Below are 22641 nucleotides of genomic sequence, written 5' to 3'. Positions count from 1 at the left end.
ATCTGCAAAGGTGAGTAGGCGGTTGCAGCACCTGAAGCTCAGTAACTCTAGGAAGGTTGATGGGTCCAATTCCTTCCTATAGGAAAATGAGTGCACTTCTTCAAAATATTTTAAATATATTTTTAAGCTGTTTTATTTCTTTTCTTTTCTTAAAACTTCCCAAAGCAGAATGTTCAAAGCAGGTAACTCTGTGATTCTATGAAAATAATGCTCAATTCAGTTCAGCATCCACCCGACTATGGGCCTATCTGTGTTGCACTGAGTGTATCCCATGCTGGGTGTCGTCAGATGGGGACAGGTGGTGTCTCAGGAGCCTATGGGGCACTTGAACCTACTTTTGAGTCTTCTCTGGCGCAGGGAGACCATTTCATAGAGCTCCCTCTCTATGAGGCCATCTCCTTCATCTTCATCCAGCCATTTCCCACATGGGAAGGTTTGTTCAATACCAGTGAATGGGCAGTAAACCACCACCTGGAAAAGAGACTGGCAAGGTGAGTCTGAATATTCCATTACTGGTAGACTACAAGACCATGATATTGACAGCCTAAGCAATTTATGCAAAAACAGACCTGAAATTCTTGGTCCTGCTCTCAAAGCCAGGTTTTGTGGACCAGCATGAACAATTCCAGCAATTTGCAGCATATCCTTTCCATCTTGTTATTCCCTCTTTTCCAAACTACACCAAAGTGGATCATCCAAGAAGAGGCAAAACAGCACCAGGGAAGGGAATAGGAGCACTAACAGGCAGTGTAGCTGCAGTCCAGTCTGCAGCGCAGACCCTCCACCACACTGGTCCATGGTAGATTTTTTACAATAAAATACAAGATACAAAAAGCTTTCAAATGCATCCTAGGCCAGTTTTGTTTTCCAGGAAAACTTAAACCTCCTCACAGCTTCTGTGCAGGCTGCTGCTTCCCTGTTTTCCCTGCCATTAGCTCCTGCTGGTAGTGTACACAATCCACGTGCCATAACTCTCCACTACCTCCCAGTAACAGAGGTAGTCAACCACTTTTTTTCTGGCCACCAAAGCAGCATTGAAAACTTCAGGGAAGTCTGGATATAGATGAGAGCTTTGAAATATTCAGCACAATCCAAGACCACGATTCAGGCTGGCCCCTTGGGCAAACCTCTGAAGATGCTTTTGGTGCTGAGCAAAATATCATCTTTCTATATTTTTTTTGATTGCAAAGAGACAATCAACCCAATTAGTAGTTGATTGATTTATACATCTCACGCGCCTTAGAGGCAATCAGCTACTACCATGCATTATGTATAATACTGACTTGCTAAAGTGGGGATATTGTCATCCAAATAAAGGCAGCCTATTTTATCATTGGGGTCAAGTTATGAATAGGAAACAGCCTGAGCTGCAAATTGTCTTAGTCTCACCTTCTCACAATACCAGCCAGAGCTGACGCCACAATTATCATGCCCAATGGTGACCCTGCTGAGAGGACTGAGAAGAGACGCTATCTCCACGTTAAAGAGATCCGTCCTGGCGCGCTCAAATTCACCTCCTTCCAGGAAAATCGTCCCGCTGTTCTTTAAGCCTTTGGAGCCATGCAGGATTACGTGGATCTTGGAGTTTGTGCCAGCGCCTCTGATATCTCCCGTCACTACAGCAACATTGTACACAATACCTGGAGGAATTAGGAATTTGGTCAGGGAGAAAAAAAAAAAAAACGAGAGGAAAAAAAAGACGAAGTTGAGATTTTTTTGTTGGATTTACATTGGTCTCTACTGCTTTCCCACCGGTCTTTTCAACTTTCAACTCGCTTCACTTGTTTTTATTCCACACATACTCCCAAGAAACGCACAGCTACCTTCAGACTGTCTGAGAAGCAGGTTTTTGCTGACAAACTCCCTGTCATACAGCCCAGTGGGGAAAAAAAAAATGTTTTTTTAATCACCATATGGTGACAATTGTGTGAAGAAAAGAAATGAATTGACAATTAAACTGCTTCATTTTGAAAGATCCCAAATATCCAATATGTCAGGGAGTGCTTGAAGAGTGGAAAGATGCTGTTTCCTCATACAAACTTTGCTTCTCAGAAAGCTCTTCGACAAGCATATTATAGACATTTGTCATGTTGTCGAATAAGGAGACACCTCTGTATCTGCTTTACTGTTTTAGGAACCAAATATAAGACAGCTGGGATTCAAGCTATGTCCTTCCTTTTCCTACATTACCCAGAAATGTCAACGGGGCCTTTGGACTAAGTGAAAACATCAAAAAGTGAAAACTCTTTACAGGACAACCTTCCCTCTATTTGAAGTTTACATTAAAGATTGTATTTGCATGTCTTTTGCAGTGCATATGGAATATGTTCAACTGAACACCTGAGAGCACATTTAGAAATGGTACAAGATAGGCAGAAGCTTTTAGTAAGCAAATTGCACGGTTTTGGTCGGAAGATGACATTCACCTCTCCTCCTGCTCTTCCCAGCCTGAGTCCTGCAGTTGGGATTCTGCACCCACAACACCACTCTTGTTTTGTAAAAGAATGCATGGCTCCCCAGCCAATAAATATGCATCATTGTGAGGTACCACAGTGGCTGTGGGAATAGCTGTCTGCTTTCTGAATGCTGGTGAAGCACTCGCAGAAGCATGTGATGAATCTTTCATCCTTGCCTATCATTCCGTCATCCAGGTGCATCGCATGACAGATCAGCGTGTAGGTCCTGCATGGATTCACCAGGTATATGTGCAAGTGGACACGGGATGACAATTCAGGCACAGAATTGTCTGCCACCAACAGCTGGCCCACTGCAGGAGTTCTGGCATTTGCTCTTGTAGGGCAAATGTGACTGGAAGCAACAGCTAGACCTTTGTATCTTTGCATTTCCCATCATGGATTCAACATGACTTTACCTGTGGCTTCAGTACCCCCAACAAGAATGTCCCTCTGGATTTTGCCATCATCTTCATCTAAAGCAAACCAGCGTCCAACTGGGAACTGGTACACACATTTATTGCCAATGTCTTCAATGATCACCTGGGAGAAAGAAACAGCACGTTGCAAAACACATGTGGAAGAGATGAAGGTGTTAGACGAGGAGGTGGTGGAAGAACAGACGCTGAATGCTCACACTCTCACCTGATATTCAATATATTCAACTCTCAGGCAGTTCCCTCTCCACTCCCTAATTAGCGCTGACAGGATTTCAGACAATCAGTGAGGGATAACCAGGCTTTTTTCTTTTTTCCTCCATTGAACTCAATCTGCATCTCTCGCAGCTTACGAGAGCAGATGTCTCTGCTAGCAGGACCAGCTGGCTGGCCTGTCTTCCTTTCCTCCAGAGCCCTTTGCTGGCTACTCTTCTCCATCAGCTGAATGGCAGCTCTTTGTTCTGCATTGGGAACAGGCTGTCTTCGTTCTTTCTGTTTTAGAGCCTTGTTATGAAATAATACCAAGGAATTTCAGGACAAATCAAGACCATTGGATCAGCTTGTGTGACCCAGTAATACTTTCTTATCCCATTCATACAGGACGGAAACACTTGCAAAGACAGCCTTGAAACCCTGTGGTAGGAATAGTTTCTATTTTGGAAGAATTTGGCTCAGTGCTCTATTCAGGAGGCATTCTGCTGAAACAAGTCAGGGAACAACCTTCACTTTTAATGTTAAATTAAGCCAGTGTTATCCACCTGGAGGTTCTTACACCTCCTGCTGCACCTTTTTCTTAGCACCATTCCTGAAGTTTGCCATAAGAGTTACTGATGTATTTTGAATACGCAGTAAAAAGGAGTGAAGATTTTCATCCAGAAAACAAGAAATCCAAAAATCATATTGGATATTAGAAAAAATTTACTCTCTGAAAGAGCAGTGATGCAGTGGCACAGGCTGCTCAGGGAGGTGGGGAAGTCCCCATTCCTGCAGGTGTTCTGGTACCGTGAGATGTGGCACTTGGGGACATGCTCAGTGGGCATGGTGGGTTGGGCTTGGGGATCTTGGAACCCTTTTCTAACCTCAGTGATTCTGTGATTCTGTGAAAATCTATTTGCTTGCGCAGCTTACGTCTTTGGAAGTGAAAATTCACTATTAGGGATAGGAAGTCCTTGTTGTTTTTTTTTTCCCCTTCACAGCAAGAAGGGAGAATCTGGATTCTGTCCTTCCCGACTTATTTATCCAACCAGAGCTTCCCATCCTGCCACTCATCCCACACTGTTCTACAGCCTGCAGCATAACAGATTCTCACTGTACCTCTTGTTGGACATCAGTGCCTGCCAGGGCTGGGATTATCATTATGAGAGAGCACTACTGTGCTAAAACATTTGAAGTTCAAGAGAAGCATCAGTGCTCAGCTCACCCTCTACCAGTTCATCCTTTTTGGGTTCCTGTTAATGTATTTATTCCTGTATTTAGAAAACCAGTACTAAATATACGCTTCATTGAAAACACAAGAAAAAAATAAGAACTTCCAATGCTGCTTAGCGAGTTCATTCAGCGCTGTGAATGACACAGAACCCAAATACTGGAGAGTATTAGAAAAAAAAGCATCAACTAGCAGTAGGAAACAACTGGGACATGGTTTAGCTCATTCTTCCAGACTGCCATCTGAATTTATGAGGTCAATCTGCTTCTTACTCAATTACAAAAATCTCAGCAGCTATGAGGCAGAACTAAGGTGTTGGCTGCAACCAGTTCCTGCTATGGGCTTTGGGGGTTAATCTACCTAACCAGCATCAACAAGCAAGCCATGCACACCACATCTGTGCTGTGAGAAGGATTCTTTTCTCACTTCCTCCTCCCCTCCTCCCCTTCCCCCCCCCACTCACCTATCACAAGGAGCACAGATTTTGTGTTTCTGGTAGACAACCAACACAATAACTTTTAGTGCAGTGTATCATGATGGAGGAAATGCATATGCTAATATTTGCACTGGTGTTACATCAATTGTTATCTAGTTATCCAGGTTTTTATCTAGGTCAGATCTTCAGTGGATTACAGCCAGCTATGTTAAACTACACCATCGAGGGGGGGGGGAAGGAGGGAAAAAGAGAGATAAGAGGAAAGTCATTGATTTCTCCTTCTTGTGTATTCTTTTACTAAAAGCTGCCATATCTTCAAGTCTTAGAGCAGGATATTAAAAAATAGAGGAAACGAGGAGAGGAAGAAAGGAATCTTTGTGGCAGGCATGTATTTGTTGCTGTGCCAAGAAGAATCACTTGAATTTGCCCAAACTATAAGTCTCTGCAAATTTCCAGGGTGAACTGACTCAATATATATTTCTTAGGCTCTGGTGCCTTCGTGGCACTGCTGAGAGGGTGAGAAGTGGGACATTTTGGTCCCACAGCAGGCTTGCATTAAAGATCAGAGGAGTAACCCACCTTTGCAAGAAACCAGCCAGCAGAGCCACCCTTGTTATTGTGACCTATATTAATTTTTCTCAACCTGCCCAAATTCGGAGCATCAAGTGTGAACTTGTCCTCTGCTCCCTTTTCAAAGTTGTCTTTGTCGTTGTCCAGTTTCCTCACCCCTGAAAGGAGTAAAAATAATAAAAACTGTTAACCAAAGGAGTATATAGGAATGCCACAGCTGACTGAATCAAATGCTCTCCAGGCACCAGCTCCCTGCAGCCAGGATACAAGGCAAAGGCAGAGAGCTTTATATTTCAATAAAAAGGTATCATGTATTGAGCACACAAAAGACCAGGATTTTCACCTTAATGTCACAGTTACTTAGAGCATCAAGAGTTTTTGGAAATATATATCTAGATGGCTGTTATATTTTCTTTTCCTAATCACCAAAATCTGATTTAAAACAGGTTTGGCCACTAGCTGCAGATTTATATATTTCAGGGCATGAGATTTTTTGCTGCATCACGCAGGAAGGATTTATTTTCTTATTAGGACCTGACATGGGATATTGGTTTTTCCAGATCTCATAGGAGCTTCTCTGTATGAAAAGAATTAAAGCACTGACCAACACTGCATCCTGCACTGCTCCCATGCTATCGTGTGAGGATTGGGTCTGCCCAGAGGCAACCTGCTGAATCTGTGATCCCACTCACCTGGGGAGGGGATGAATCACTTTTGGGAGTTGTTGCCCTTCTGTGCAGGTTTTACACGGTGCCTGGACAACTGTCTGAGGTTTACACACCCACTTTCAGATGTCTCTGGTGAGATCAGATGGATCTCCTTGTGACTGTCTGGAGAGTTAATCAGCAGCGAGCCCTCCCCACTAGGTTTCATAATCTGCTCAAGGACACTTGGCAGGCATCACATCATTACTTCTTGATTTTGACAGGATATGTGATGTACAGAAGAGAGAAAATGTTTGTTAGCTGAGTCTCCAGGAGTTTCCACATGTTCCTCTCCATAGTGTGAGACAGAATTTGGTCTGGGCACCTCTCTTACTACCGTTCTATTAAAAAGACTTTGAAAAAACTAAATTTGATTTTCTGGACCACCGTTGTAATGCTATCTACATTAAAAACATACAAACAAAACATACAGAAAAACACCACCAATAACTTAAAAGCAGCTAATACGAACCTTGGTTCAATTATATCTATAAATGTCTGTACAAGTTCAGACACAGACTGTTCCACACGAAAAGGGCAATATCATCCTCCCAGGGCCAGAGGAAGGACATAGACCCAAGAGGCTGTGAAATCTCCTTCTTAGAGATCTTCAAAAGACACCTGGTAAAGTAACCCTGAGCCCCATCTCTGAGTGAGAACAGATGGACCCAGACGGATCCAGTGTGCAGTCCAGTCCCTGCCTCTCCCGTGACACTGAACATTGCATGCAGTATCAATAGCACAATGACTGACGCAGGGTCCTTCAGCAGTCTGGTGCCCATCATACTGGTTTATACCAGTGGTGTGTTTTCCCAAGGTTTGGGTTGTTTTTTTTCTGTGATAGGAACCACAGTCGTGTTCAAAGCCCAGCAACAAGAGCTTCCAGGGGCTGTGGATGTAAGGAACTGCAGTGCTCGCAAGGCCATGTGCTGTGCTTTTCACTCAGCCAAATCATTCTGCATTTGCCAGATTGCTGCTGTGCGTTGTGCAGATCGCAGGCTTGCAGAGCAGGAAGAGGTATTTTAGGAAATGATTTGCATTTGAATACCTGTGTCTCCTTTCTCTCCAAAGATATTAATGAAGACATCTGCATCTGTTCCACTGCCGCTGACTTCGCCCGTGAAAACTCGGACCACGTATTTGTTGACTGCAAGGAGAGAGAGGCAGAAATCCCGACGTATTAATAACAAAATAGTCAAAAATCATGAGAGTACAAAAAAAAAAAAAAAAAAAGTAAATAAATAAAAAATCAGGATGTGCTGCACTATTTTGAAAGTACATTTGAATCTCTGCTCCTGGATCCTGAGCACTTAGTCTCAAAACGTTTTCTTCTTCTCCTCAAGGGAAATAAAATCCATAGGCAGAGACACTGTCTATGACAATGCTCGTGGACAGAGATGCAGAGCTCTAACATTTTGTGTATCCATTGCAGGAGGCAGAGATCACTCAACTCCTGAACCCTGAACCAAAAGTTGAAATGGATGAGATGAAGGTGCGAGGAAGGAACACATTCTGATGTTGGTACACAGCCATTAAATGACCCTAGGCCTACAAACCAACCTTGCTTTTTCAAAACATTGATGAGTTATGGAGCCAGCCATCTGCTCAAGCTCAGAGCTGAAGCCTTTGCTCCAAAGGCTGTCCGACAGCTATTTTTGCAGCTTAGCCCAGTGGGTGACACCAAGTATTTAGAGGAAAGGTTGGTCACATTATGTGAGCACTAACACCTGAAGGGGACCACCCTGTTACCCTGTGCAACTTTAGAAGTAAAATCCTGATCCTTTTCCATTTAATGGAAGGACAGAGCCCAGGCAGAAGCCAAAATCACCTGCTGTGCTTTAATGAATGCGCTCTGAAAAGGGTAAAAATTGAGCTGACATTACAAATAGAACACTAATGATAAAAGTGCAATAAACACTAAACAATAAGAAGAAGGACAGAACTTCCCCAGACAAGGGAAACCTCAATGCCTCAATATTCCTCTTTAACTCTTTTGCCTCAGTTCACAGAGTTCTAACAACCTGCTAGAAATATGCCAACACTAAAGGGGTTAATCTGCGTTAATTGAGAATTGAGATGCATTTTACAGCTCCCATTTGGCCACTACATGTCTCCCACAAAAAGTCACCCATTGTACATCAGGATCTTCAATCACAGACAGCATTTTTCAAGAAGCTTTGGTCCACGCTCTATACTATGTAATTTTATCTGAGTGATTAATTTTCCACTGCTTTCCAGACAGAAGAGCCCTATGGGATAAAGAGAGCGATAGAAGGGCAAGAACAGTGGCTGACGCCAGGACGACTTGTAGGATTAGTCTTTAAGCTTCTTAAGAAGAGACCAAAAGGATATTGAAACACATGCAGAGCATCAAGGGGGACAGGTAGAGAGCAAGACAGTGAAGATCAATCAGTAACAGTGCCCAAAAACGTGGTACAAAGGGCACTTTGTGCAGTTTCTGTAAAAGTACAGAAGATCAGCAAGCAAAAGCCTGATGAAGTCCTTGGTCACATCCACTGCCTTGAAAAGTCTTCCAACATTGCTGTATTTCAAATCTGAGATACACAATGTCATCATATAATGTATGTTCCCAACTCTGAAACTGCACTCACACCAACCCCCATCCCTGCCCCACGCAGCTCCATGTGCAGGACCAGTTTTAGTTCCTTCATCAGCAGGATTGCGCTGAGCCGTGCTGAATTTTTGCCACCACTCTCTCCATCTCTCAGCAATTCAAGGCTCAGCTACAGCAGAGAGGAGCACTTCATCCTGCTTGGGAGCCCTTCTGTGCTTCGTACATCAACGCATCTTGCAAAATTGCACTGCGGAGGTACAAATTTAAATGGAAAGAGATGCTGTATCTCATAGAGACAGGAAGGATTCAGCGGCTGGCAGCATGTAGAAAAAGGCTCTCATTGCAGCCCGGCAGAGCTCTGACTGAAGTCAAGCACCCTTCATTTCAAGCATAGGTGGATGCTGTTCCCTACTCTGCAAGCCCTTCATCATGAGTTATTTAAAACAGTAACATCATCTTTTCAAAAATACCCACTTGGCTTTTTTTAATCTCAGTACATAGCTCGGAGTTCATCTGCAGAACTGAGATCAAGATGTTGCCTGGATATTTTTTTTTTTTTTTCTGATTGCTTCTCCTAGCACTGGGAACATGCAAAATGCTGATGTACGGCTGCTGAAGCGGAGACTCCATTTAGCAGTGTATGCTCGCTGCAGCACAGAACAAAGAAGATTTCCTGGAACAAAATTAGCAGCTTTAGAGATACGAACTGCAAGATGCCAAGAGGATAATAGCAAAAAATTTAGAAGCAAGACCAGCAGATATATTCTTCTGCCTCTTCCCATTGCAACACAGAATTGTGATGTCCTGTACAGTTACAGCACACTCCTTATCTCTGCTATGGGGTCCCTGCTCAGTTAAGGACAGTCCTGCTCCCCTGAATCCTCCCAGCTAACATGCAGACACACACAGAGCATTTGGAAGCGTTTCCAGGCTGCCATCTCTGGGAAGCAGTGCGGTGGCACTGGTATGATTTCACCACATTAATTTAGCAGAGGTGTGATAGTCAAGCAGCTTGTCTGTTACTAATCAACTCAGACACAGCTTTCAGCAGCTAAGGGAGAGATGAGTGCTGCACTGTGGGCTGGATCTGGGCTCTTTTCACTTGGAGCTGTGGGGTTTAATTTTTGTGAAGAAGAGTGGAGTAGTGTTGTACCCCTAGCAGTGCTTCTATGGGAGGAAGGGCACAGGGCTGCAGCCCTCCTGGTGTACCCAGGCTGGTCCCACTGTCCCTGACATCCCAAGGATGCAGCACTGCACTCAGCATCTTCCTATCCAGCCCTGCCACTTCCAAGTGCTGTCACTCATTCTCTCCCCTACCTGTCACCATGGAAAGTGGAGGCTGGAATTGGATGGTCTTGAAGGTCCCTTCCAATACAAGCCATTCTATGAGACATCCCAGCCAAATCCTTCCAAGTGCAAACTGCAGCTGACTGTTCAGCCATGGGGTATTCAGCTGTTAATGTTGTTCATTTAGCAATAGAGTATCATAGTCACAGAAAGCACCATAGGATGCAGTTGCCTAAGGAAATCTTGTGGCTAAAATTACCAGGGGCACTAGGCAGGGCACTGATGCATAAGCTGATGAATTTGTAGCAGCAGGAGAATCAGATTTAGGCAGAGAAACAAACCAGACTGCGCTTCATTACCTGGAGTTATCACCTCCTGCAGGGCCCAGGGAACTCTCTGCTATATGTCCCTGCCTTCCTTCCCTGTGCATGACCCATCATGGAGCAGGTGAGCATCCAACAACCAAGAAATGTCACAGCTCTCAGACATAAGACACGCAGGGTCAAAAGCAGCAAACTAACTCATGAGCAGTGATGGATTCTTCTCATAAGGCAACTTCTAGCAATTATCCTTCTGTTCTCACAGCACTCCCCAGGGTGGCAATGTTTAAGATCCAGCCTGTGCTGCTCAGCAGTGAGCACGCAGATTTCAAAGGAAACAGGTAGGGCAGAGGCAACTCTACTGTCCCTGCATTGCTTCTACTAAAGAAATGTATTACTGGATAGCATGAAAAGCAAAAAGAATTGCTGCTAGAGGGCATGCAGTTTCAACTTGAGCCTGCCACAACCTTTTTGCACGAGCTCACGAAAGAGGTTGAACATCCCATATGCCTCAGTTCTTTGCTGTCAGCTCAAGTCAGTTGCTCCAGCCCACACTAACGGTCTGACAAAACCACTTCTTGATGGAAAGCACTGACTTGTCAAAGTGGGAGCTCCTTCGTACCACTGCTGATAACGTGTTCCTGGGTGACAGCTGGTCAGAGCAACCTTGAGAGCTCAGATTATGCTTAGGTGCTCAGCCTGTGGCCTCCCAGCCTGCTTTGTTCAGAGCAAGAATTTGGTTTTCTTTCTTTTCTGATGTGGAGAGAGCCCATCTGCACCAAGCCAACACCACCTCTTCTTGGACTACATTTGAGAAGAGATGCCATTTTGCATTACATATCCCACGGTGCTGTCTTCATATGAACACTGCAGACAAGAAAACACACCTACCCAGCCTTTACCTCCCTACAACATAAATAATGGCACAGAACAAAGCATGATGAGAACCTAAAGCCACCTCTGAGATGGAGGGTGCAGAGATGCTCACCAGTCATTACCTGTCCCAATTCATGGACCACTGTTACAGAAAGTGACCTGCACACAGGTAAGGATGATTTTTTTCCCCAGTTCCAGCAATTCAGTGGTGGTGAGCAGCTTCTTCAACTGAGGGCTCAAACTGGAAATTCAGCTTACATGCCGATTTGAAGTGCATACTTTTGAGCATTTGCATTGCCTTTGGCCATCAGCACCCAAACAGCCCACTGGCGTCAGCAGGGAGGAATGCTGAGGGGCCTTGGAGTAGTGCTGGGTGCACATCAATAGAGGCAGCAGGATGCTGAGAGGTTGGTGTGACCCTGGGTCAGCATTTTAATAGTGTCAGAAGAGTTCTCTAAAGCCACACTCTTTAGAAGCAGAGATTATTGCTGCTACCGGAAGAGGAATAACACAAGGGAAAGGAAATGAGCATTTGCTCTGCTGAATATTCCATTATCCTCAGTCGCTGCCTGGTGCACCTCCTGTAAGGAACACAGCGTTTCTTCTCCCCATCCAGCCCACAGATTACAAAGTTCAGCCCCATTTTGTGTGGCTCTAATATGAAATCAAAGCACGCATCAGAACTGTTAATGCATTAGGATTCAGCCCGGATCATCCACCTGCAAAGCCTCTGAGAAGCAATCTACCACATGCAGGAGCCTTTGCTTGTAGGATATGCTAAACTGATGTTCCTACTGTGGCTTCAAAGTGATGATGGCCTTTTGAAGTGAGCTTTAAATGACCTCACTCCAGAGACAACAGCCGTTTAGTTGCAGTCATGGCGCTCAGCAAAGGGCAGCTCACCTTGTGACAGCAGCATGGAAGACTTTGCTCATCTAATTCATAAAGATTTCCCATTATTTTTCATTAGCACAGCCCCGGTGTGAAAGCCCATTAAAAAAAACCCACAGACATTTCACAAAAGAAACATCTACTTCCAGCCTTCCCCAGATCTGCTGTATTCAGATTTATGTAAATCACTGAAAAGAACCATTTGTTTTAAATGTTTTTGCTCGGAATGAAGAGTAAAATAATTTTACAGGACTGTTTAAAATCTCATTATCCTCACTGTACTTCAGCCTTGTGTGGTATAGCTTATATTTTTAAATACAGTGATTCTATTTCACAATGTTTAGATAATTGCAATACATAGACACAGTCTGTGAAAATTATGTCCATCTTCACAGCTGTGCTGCACTGCTTTGTACTGGCTACATATAGATCTACATACAAGCCACACATAGTGATCTCTCACTCTTCTCCAAACTTTTTTTCCCTTGAAACATGAGATCCTTTATCTAAACTACAAATCTCTATTCACTTCCTATTTCCAAGCTCCTTGCACCTTGTCCTCACGGTGGTTTATAAGTTACCAGAGTTTCTTTTCATGTCCAACATTTTGATTTCTCATTATCCTTGTCCAATTTCAGAGGTAAAACAACATGCAAAATATACATCACAAATAAAGAGGCTGGTTTGTTCTAGCTGTGATGACTTCAGGGTATAAAAAGGGTGAAGTCTGTAGGGAGAATAAAATTCACATTAGACTAAATGGTTTCCTTTGGGGGCTGTAGGGGGAAACAGATAACATGATATCCCATTGATATCAATTGCAAAGTAAAAGATATGACTCCCTCTACAAAGGTTGTTTATTAAATATCTCAGCGTGCAGCAAAGTTTGATCCTTAGTACAGTGCGTGTGTTCCATTACTCAAAAGTAAACAATTCATATTTATTTCATAAATACATTTAGCTGCATCTCCCTGTTCTGATTACACAGTTCCAGTTCTCAGTGCAAATAAAGATGAGTTTTGATGAGCTGGTAATACTTATTAATATTTCACTTTGCCTTTCCCCACTCTCAGAAATAATCCTTTGGCTTTCCTGATTATGTGTGTTTCTGAAGTATGACAGCTCATTTTGAACCCTGACCAAGAGATAATAATAGGAGGAGGACCACTCTCACTCTCTAGGCACGGTGCTTTATGAAATAAGGATCCATGGGATATCACTTACTGCAGTCTTCCATCCCAAACCTTGCTTCTTATCAGAACTTCTGGCACCAGTACATCACTGAGAAATGCTGGCCACAGCTTTAGTCCAGCCTGATGCAGTCCAGCCCTCAGGCACTTGTGTATCCCATCAGGACAGGAAGGATTTAGCTACTGACTCAAAATCAAACATGTTCATCAATATCCGTTGCCCCAAGTGTTTCCTCAACTGCATCAGGCCCTCATGAGTATTCAGAACAGTATTAGATATGAAGGCTGGGGGGTTGGAGCTTAATGATCCTTGAGGATCCCTCCAACCCAAGCCATTCTACGATTCTATGATTCCATGATGATCAGCATTAAGACTCCAGACAATGAACTCTAGATTCTTAACATAAGCCTCCTTTGCAGAAGGAAAAAATGAAACAGCTTATATTACTGACCCAAATATATGAGTTTTAGGTCCTAGTGGATCTAATAGCCTTGGAGAAAATATCTAGGTCATGTTAGCTCTATGTGTGTTCACAGAAATGCTCTTGAAAGAAGTCCAGCACAGGCTGCTGCTTTGTGTGCACACTGTCATATTTTTATTTTAAGGAAACTGCTCTTTGCTTCTCTCTGCCCATGGTCTTCTCCACTGACACACCATGAATAGAGCTACCCTTGGGTGATCTCACTGACTCTGCCATAGATGGGTACAGAGCAGGGAGTCAAGGAAAATCATGAAAGACTAGTAGATGGGGGCTGGCCTGCAACTTAATCAGCTGAACTTCCTTCATTTGTAAGTATAATAAGCATTGTTCTCATTCTGTAAAGCTGAGACTACCTTCAGCACGCACAACATGAGCATGTTCCATCACTAACATGCCATTACAGGACTCCATTCCCAGCTGATCAATGTGACCTTCAATGTGCCATTATCCCTTAGGTTGTATCTGTGAAGGGTGTCATCTCTGAGGCACCATCAAGCAACCGTAAATCAGAGCAGAACTGACAGAATCACCAACCTTGTGGTTCAAAGCTGGTTCTTGTCACAGTGAGGAGAAAAACTCACGTCTGCCTGCATAAGACCACATTGACTTAACCCAAACACATCTAATCTGGGCTCGTGATCCAGTTTTTGACACAATAATAATTTCAGAAGGTTGGTGACAAATGCCTGATACTTTTAAGAATGGGAAAATCAAATGAAATGCAATGCAACTTTGTTGGATGTTCTCACCTCAAGGTCTGGGTGTGCAATGTATTTTGACTCCTCCTCAGAACTGCGCTGCACAGCACCTTATTTGCAAACACATTCATAAGACAAACTATGCAAACTAGGCAAAATAAGGTTAAACTTCAGCCAGAAAAGAATGCTATTGCTATTTAACAAAGCAAGGAATGATGCAGAGTGATGTGGCTCTACCCTGTTGTGAATATACAACACCAGAATGTTTCATGTGAACTAACATCGCATGCACATCTACATCCCATCATGGCTAATCTTAAACTATTTTAGAGTACTGGTTGCCAAACAGCCAACTGGAAATCAGTTCTTCACTCTGAATCTCATCTACAACAGCCAGGTTGGTTAGACTTGACCAAAATTTGTCAGGTCATGACAAATCGCAATGGCACAGAAATCTGGATTCGTTTTCAGGTATTTGTGATCTTCAGTATGGCTTTAAGGACCAAGTGAGCAGAAGTTCCCTTTGCAAATAATTGTTCCTACATTCTCTTGATAAAAGAATGTGGCATGGGTGACTCATACCTGATCTGCTCGTATAAGAGAACAGAGTGTGAAGAGGCTCTGAAATTTCATTTGCTTTTGCACTTCATTAGGTCAGTAGCTCTTACTAGTGCAGCTACAAGCTAAGATTTATGCTCTCGTCCCCCACCAATTGAGCAGGACATTAGACACCCTCAGAGTGATCCAGAAACCAAAACACTCAGATAAAAAACATCACCTGTAATCAGTTCTCTGCCAATCCCTTGCATTAAGACTCAGCCACAGCCATACAAACCTGAAGTTTGAAACCTGAGCTTTCATAAAGCCAAGTGAAGCAGCATGAGGCCGAACAATAGCCCTTCCTTGTAATTAATACCTGCAATGTAAATTAATCCAGGCTGCCAGTAGCAGCTGCTGGGTAAATAAGAATCTGTGACACCATCAGTGTCAAGGGACTGTGGGTATACGATGCCATGGATGTGAATACAGGAAACAGAGGGCCATTCAGGCAGGAGCACTTATAATGTAACGTGTTCTCCTTCAGAAATGCATGGCATTCAATGGGGAACTTCACAGGAGTCATTTTATCCAGTTCAACAAATACAGTCACTCAGCTGTCTGCAGTCACCAAGTCTTTCTGCTTTCCACTGTAACTCTCTGGATTTTGAAAAGAACTCCATATTACTTTTTTGTCCCATTTTTTTTTTTCAATTATATGTTGACAATCTAGGGGGAACATTTTTATTTTTTGGCTTTTTTAATAATTCGTATTATTATTTAAATTAACCTCCTCAGTGTTCACAGCGCTACAGGGATTCTCTGGTTGGCCTCTACTCCTCAACGAGGTTGAGCCTCCTGGTGACTTGCTGGGTTTGGTCCAAGCACCAGCAGTCCCCTTCAGATATGAACTCTCTATAGAGCAAAACAGAAACTCAATAGAATATGTCTTTACAGTTTTCTCCAGTCCGCATCCCACGTAAATCAAATAAAATTTAAACATCCCAGCAGTGACCTCTGGCTCAAGGAAGGAATGTAAATCCTCACAGCAAAGACGTGAAAGCTCTCCAGGAGAAGATCAAAAGTTGAAGATGTTGTAGGAGAGGGAGCACAAAGAAAATTTGTTTGGTTACCTCCAAAATATTCCAGACTGAAAAAATAAGGGAAATAGGAGTGAAGAGACGTGGCCAGAAAGTTAAAGAACACAGCAGTGAACGCTGCTAATAGGAACACAGGCTTAAGAGGGAGCAATCAGTCTTACTCTACAAGAACATAAAATCACCAAACCACATAATTGTTCATTTGTCTAGTAGCCTAGAAAATATGAATACTCAAAGAAAAAAATCCAACTGTTCAATCCATTAGAAAGAAAAAAAAAAAACACAAAAAATTGAGGGCAAATCACTTGTACATATGGAGAAAATCAAAAATCACATCACGATCTCATTTCAGACTTTTTCGGATTCAGAAAGAGCCAAACAAATTCAAATGAATTTACATTTGCAGCTGACGGTTCACCTCAGCAGCCTGGGAATGTTTATCTTTCATTAATTATGGTTCAAGGGGAGCTGCAACCTGAGATAGCAGAGCTATCCCTCTCCTCTTACAGACCCAGACCTGCAGCCTGGATGGCGTCCAGCCCTTCACCCGCGCCCCTGGCCTCAGCCCAGCTCCCTGTGTTTGCAAGGCAGCTGCAGAGCTCCTAGGCTGCGGCGCTCAAAAGTGGCATTCTCTGACAAAGGTGACAAGAACAGATGTATTTCTGACAAATGCCTGCTTGAATCTCTTCTTTCATACCCTTAAGGCAGGGAGCAATCTTATTTGTACTTTCCTGGACATCCTGGAGCAAGCGTGCGGTTAGCAGCTGATCCATAACTGAAAACAACTCCTCCATAAGAGCGTGTGTTTGGGAATGGCTTTTCAGCTGCTGAGCCACAAAGTTGTTCCAGCAACTTTATGGAAGCCACACTGATTTTTACCAGCTGAGCGTTTACCCCGCAAATCTGTTCCTGTCGAGAGACAGGTGTTGAGCAGGATGGAGGAAATCACATGCATTCATTTGAATCAGCTCTCCCAGGCAGGAGCAGTAATAAATTCAGAGAGACTGTTGTTGTCATTTAGAGATCTATTAAGATTGAGTAGTTGACTTCCTCCTCGAGGGAACCTCTCTTTAATTGTGTGTTGCTTTTGACTCATCCATTACCTTCTCCAGGCTCCTCCATCCCCACCCAGTGTACCCTGAACTCTTCATCTTCATGCACTGAGTGGATAAAAGAGCAATGAAGCACCTCAGTGTGCTCAGTCCCACAGTCACTGGGTGAGTTTTTGGCAGAACATCTCCAGACATTATCTCATTCCCCTGTGGCATCCACCTTGGAGAGGTTTGCATCTACAAAATGCTACCACATACATTTCTTGTCAATATGTCTTATTTCTCTATGCTAACTCACATGAAGCCTTTTGCGCTTACATTTCAACGCTGAAGCTGTTGTGGATGAACACAGCTTAGCAGAGGTAAATCATTTAACAATTCAGGGACAAACAGTGCCACAGTGTATTGTTTCACTGTTAACTTCAAACAGGATATCAATAAAATAACAACATTTTCCCCCTCTAAAATAAAAGCCAAGTGGTCTCACTGACAAAGCTAGCCTAAGAATCATAGAATCAGAATGGTTTGGGTAAGAAAGGACCCCAAGGATCATCAAGCTCCAACCCTCTGCCACAGGCATGGCTGCCAACCTCCACATTTAATACTAGACCAGGTTGGCAGCCCTACCACTAATTCTGAGAAAGATGTGATACTAACAAAAGCCCAAGTTTCCCCTCGTTTCCACCGATCTACACCCCTCTGTTCCCTCAGGCTTGTGGCTAATGGTGGGTGTACTTCATTTTCTATGCCCAAAATTAAGCTCCCAGAAAGACACAGTGCACTGGTGAGGTCAGCAGGGAAATACAACTTGGTTGCCTCATTAACACTTGAAGATAAACTGCTGACATCCCACTTGAGGCTGATTTGCTGGTTCCACTTCCACATCTCGATCACCTTCCCACTCATGTTACATGCACTGCACATCACCACATGGCCTCCACGCAGATATCAATTTAGGAGCACTTGTCTGGTTTTCAAGCTGCCCTGGCTTTGTTTCAACATCATTAGCTTAAAATCACTCTGAGAAACAGGCATGAGTTCAGTATGGATATCATACACGTTTAGCAAACTGGTGTAGAATTGCAGCGAGAGTGTTGGCTTATTTATGGAAATTTTTGGCGGGTCATCACCAGAGCGTGAAAACACTGAACCTCAACTGTAGGACTGTAACCACCCTGCTTCTTCTGATAAGACACACCTGTACTGGTTCCACTTTCTGGAGCTGGATGCCACCCACCCATCTGCACACACTGAGTTTAATTTAAAGCAGATTCTTCTGCACTCAATTAACGAGAGGAGCTTCTCCAAACAGTGATGAATCCCACTCTGAGATGTCAAACGTAATGCTGGAGGAAGAAATTATGCTCTGGAGGCATCTTCCTATTATTTCCCTCTCCACTGACTAAGAAAAATTTAAATTATCTTTAAACGCAAGATTACTTATTATATGGCTGAAGTAATCTGAAAGCAACACTGTGCCTTCCAGCACAGCACCAGAAAACCAACTTTTTCTGAAAAACACTTACTTTTGGGCACATCCATAGGATTCAGGCTGCCAATGAGGTCTCTGACATACAGCCCATCCCCATCCTCCTTGCTCAGCCAGTTGTTGCAAGGGAAGTAAAAGCGGAGGTGAGGTCTGTTCATGTCAGTCACGATGACACGATCCAGGAACCAGCCTGCATTCAGTCCTGTGTTATCATGCTCAATCCTAGAGGAAGAATAATCTGTATGAGGGCCTGGATTTGGTATTTTCCTCAAGACTGGGCACTAGCGCTATTGTTTTTTGAAATATTTTATAGGCAAGGCTAAAGTACACAGAATGCCTTCTTACACCTTCTTATACTAACCACAGTGCTCTATAAAACTGATGGGCCTTTACAGATTACTTTTCAAATAACAGCCTCCCATATGTATGCAAGCACAGAGTCATATGTGCACAGGTAAGCTATTATTGGCAAAAAGATGCACCCATAGACACAGCTGCATGTTCATTTAGTATATGCAGTCATCCACCTTCTACTGCATGTCTCAAACACGAGACTCTCCCAGTTGCTCTGCCTCCCTTCTGATCTCTCCTCTTCCAACCTTGCCAACTTTCTTTTTACTCTTTACTAAATAATTTTTAATTTTATATAGATCTGTCAGATGGTGGTTAAACAAAACCATTATCACTTTCATTACACTAATTCAGCAGAAAGGAGCAAAAAACCCAGTCTAACTGCATTGGTACATAACAACCATCCCAGAAATTTTCATCTGTAGTTGCATGTGACAGGAATACAGATGTTGGTGGGGAGTACGGATAGTTAATAAGCAATAACTTAGGTGTTTTCACACTTCAGTTCAAATTTCAGGCAGTAGACAATATTTTACCACCCCTTAACTTCAACTTGATGGGAAAGTGTTAAGAACCAATGAATAAAACATGGCAACACCAAAGTCCACACAGCCCATCATTCGATTATCACTTTGCACAGCAGGTTTCCTTGCAGTGGAAATATCATGCAATTACCTTATTTTCTTTATTTGTCCAACATTGTTGGTTTTCACTCGGAACACATCTGTTTTGCTCCTCTCAAAGGCCGTGCTGCTCCTGTAATACAGACACACCGAAAGCTATGGCAGGAGTACAATAACACTGTCAATCAGCCCACAGTGTCACATCAGGATGAAGAAGTGTCATTTCTAGCACTGGGCAGACCTACTTTCCAATGTGCTCTTTGCTTTGATGAGCTCCAGCTAGCTCTAAAGGCTGACATTTAACAGAACTTTTCCTTCTTGAATTCTAAGCACCTTCTCAGCAGCTGAGACCAAAGCTTTGGAGGAAATGCAATCCTGGCCTAAGTAGGTGGAAGCTTTGGATCACTGTCCGTATTGCCTCCAAGAGTAAAATGTGGCAATCATTCTCAAACTCATCAGCTAAATCTCCTCTGCAGGTAAGAGCTAGGGAGACCTGTAAGACTTTTCTGTCAGCAAGTGGCTATCAGAGGGGCCTGAAAATAATCTTTGGTGAAAATATTTCAGTGCAGCACCAACCAGGCAAAAACCATTTTAGGAGCTCCAATTATTTTTGGTAATACCTCTCCTGTGGGTTACCAACCCACCCATTGGTGAACAGCAGAAAAAAAATAATCAATTTTTTAAATAATCGGGATGTTTCTAGCTGCTGCCTTTGAGGGTGAACACAAAATTCTTGCTGTCCTTTGAGATCCACCTCATCCTTACTGAGCAGCCCATGATGGCTGAACAAGATGGACAACTTTGGTGAATCTGAAGCTACACACACCTATGTTAGTGGTTTTATAGGCCCTCGGTACATTTCTCTTCTCTGCTTCCCACTCCGACAGGTGTACTTTCCTGCCAGCTGAGGGCCAGGCACTGAACAGACCTGCTCTGGTAATGGAGAAAAGGCACTGCACAGCTCAGCCTACCCACAGCTCAGCCACAGACAAAAGCATTGGCCTGCCTCACGAGTTTTTTTCCACTCCCATCTCCCACTGCTTCTGCAATAGCCAGAAACCTCTTTTGCAAGTGGAAGGCATTATGAAGCAGATAGGCCTGGAGCAGGAGATGGAGAATTCAATTCCCATTTCTGCCTCCGGCCTGTGGTGATGGGACAAGATGTGATGGCCTTGATTTGAGCCAGGGGAGGTTCAGATTGGATGTTAGGAAAAATTTATTCTTATGAAAATGGTCAGGCACTGGAATAGGAACTGAAACGACTGCTTACAAGGGTGGATAGTGATAGGACAAGGGGAAATGGTTTTAAACTGAGACAAGGGAGGTTTAGGTTAGACATTAGGAGGAAGTTTTTCACGCAGAGGGTGGTGACACACTGGAACAGGTTGCCCAAGGAGGTTGTGGATGCCCCATCCCTGGAGGCATTCAAGGCCAGGCTGGATGTGGCTCTGGGCAGCTTGCTTTGGTGGTAGGTGACCCTGCACACAGCAGGGGGTTGAAACTAGATGAGCACTGTGATCCTTTTCAACCCAGGCCATTCTATGATTCCATGATAGGCTGCCCCAGGAGGTGGTGGAGTCACTGTCCCTGAAGGTGTACAAGAAAAGGGTAGATGTCACACTGAGTGACATGGTCTAGAGTGGTCACAGGCATAGGTTGATAACCAGACTAGATGATCTTAGTAGTCTTTCCAACCTTAATGATTTTATGATTCTATGATTGCTGGCCAGCACCTCCGTTCTCTGGAGCTCATATTTTCCACTGTGAATAACGTTGAATTGAAACCCATTCTTGCCCAGAAGACACAGCCTCTCCCACCTTCTCTCCCCAGTGGGATTTCACTCAGCTGCCAAGCATCGCTGCAGATGATTAAACAGCAAAATGCAGGAGTTGTATTAAAAAGAACAAAAAACCGCCGTGCTTCAGCAGCATAAAGCTGACAAGCAGCTTGTACTCAGAAAGTTAACGAATATTAATAATCTGAGCAACGGGCTTTGGTTTTGCTCAGCACTCTTCCCCGCATCATTAAAACATCCGCATGTGCCTTTGTGTAAAGGTTATTTTCTGTGTTCTCCTCCTCTTCCACCCTGCTATCCCAGGAACTGTGTGAGGACCGTCTCTGCGACATGGAAGGACTAAAACAGCTAACCTTGCCTTGCAGACAAGAGATGATTAAATCCAGCCCAGCCTCCCTCAGCCTGGCTGTCAGAGGGAAAACAGCCAGCAAGAGCAAGGCAATTAGTTTGTCAGGCTCGAGCGCGCATTGTAATGACAGCAGCTTCTCAACAGAGATCGATGCAGCACTGCCGATGGTGTACAGAGCTGTGGAGATGGCTCAGAAGAATTAAATGGAACTAATTAGTCCAAAGCTCTCCACATGCCAGTGATGGAGGCTGAGTCTATGGAGGGAAGCTGGAGTGCAGCCCCGTAGAGCCCACCAAGAAGAGCCAACTTCTGAATGCAGAGCATCAAAAGCACAAATGGGGAGTGTTATAAAGGAAGACCCAACCCTTCCTCTCTGAATCTTTTCTAGGATTGCAGACAGTGGGAAAGGGAACAGGGAGGGAATATCCTATAATGAATGGCCATATTGAAGTTCCATCAAAAACAGAAGAGAGAGAGAAAAAGAGAAAAGATGTTTCAATCAGGCTTTATATTTCACGTTTGTTGTTGGCTTCAGCATCTCTATTGTTTATGGTCTGCTGTAGTGTTTTACCCAATTACGATGTAAGAAACAACCAAGGAAGTACAGCGGGGATTACTTAATGAAATTCCCAGTCTATTTGTTATCTCGGTATCCATATTCAGATTCTGTTGGCTGAATGACCACCTGCATGTTGCACTCACTGCTCACATTGCTGAAAATGTACAAATCGGGACTTAGGGCACTCTATCCCTTGCTTGGGTAATTTATGGTGCTGAGAAGTACTGGTGCATGCATAGATATGGTGTTTATACATCTCTGTGTGCATCTCCTCTGTAGGACATTAGTGCAGACAGAGACAGTGCCAAGAGAGTTTTGCTACCCATTGGTGTGCTGACATTAAGAAACCACCAACTATTTGTCAAGAATAAACTTCACCTCTGACCAGCTGACAGAACCCTTCCCAGAGCTGAGCTCTGAGGAACAAAGGGAAAACCTGG

At 43.6% G+C, this 22641-nt stretch overlaps 1 protein-coding gene across 1 annotated transcript in view; it reads right to left on the bottom strand.

Annotated features, from left to right (window-relative positions):
* LOXHD1 (lipoxygenase homology PLAT domains 1) overlaps positions 1-22641 on the bottom strand; it is a 126056-nt gene that overhangs the window by 86074 nt on the left and 17341 nt on the right. The window contains exons 3-9 of the mRNA XM_085213657.1: positions 19550-19630; positions 18561-18745; positions 7075-7173; positions 5332-5480; positions 2873-2996; positions 1390-1640; positions 336-471 (exon numbers count right to left, since the gene is read on the bottom strand). Of these exons, the coding sequence (XP_085069783.1) occupies positions 336-471; positions 1390-1640; positions 2873-2996; positions 5332-5480; positions 7075-7173; positions 18561-18745; positions 19550-19630 (1025 nt within the window). The remainder of the gene's footprint in view (positions 1-335; positions 472-1389; positions 1641-2872; positions 2997-5331; positions 5481-7074; positions 7174-18560; positions 18746-19549; positions 19631-22641) is intronic.

This window comes from Meleagris gallopavo, chromosome Z, assembly GCF_905368555.1.
Source record: "Meleagris gallopavo chromosome Z, MGAL_WU_HG_1.1, whole genome shotgun sequence".
NCBI lineage: Eukaryota > Metazoa > Chordata > Aves > Galliformes > Phasianidae > Meleagris > Meleagris gallopavo.
The sequence above is the reverse complement of the archived record's forward strand: the minus strand, read 5'-3'. Positions and strand labels throughout refer to the sequence as shown.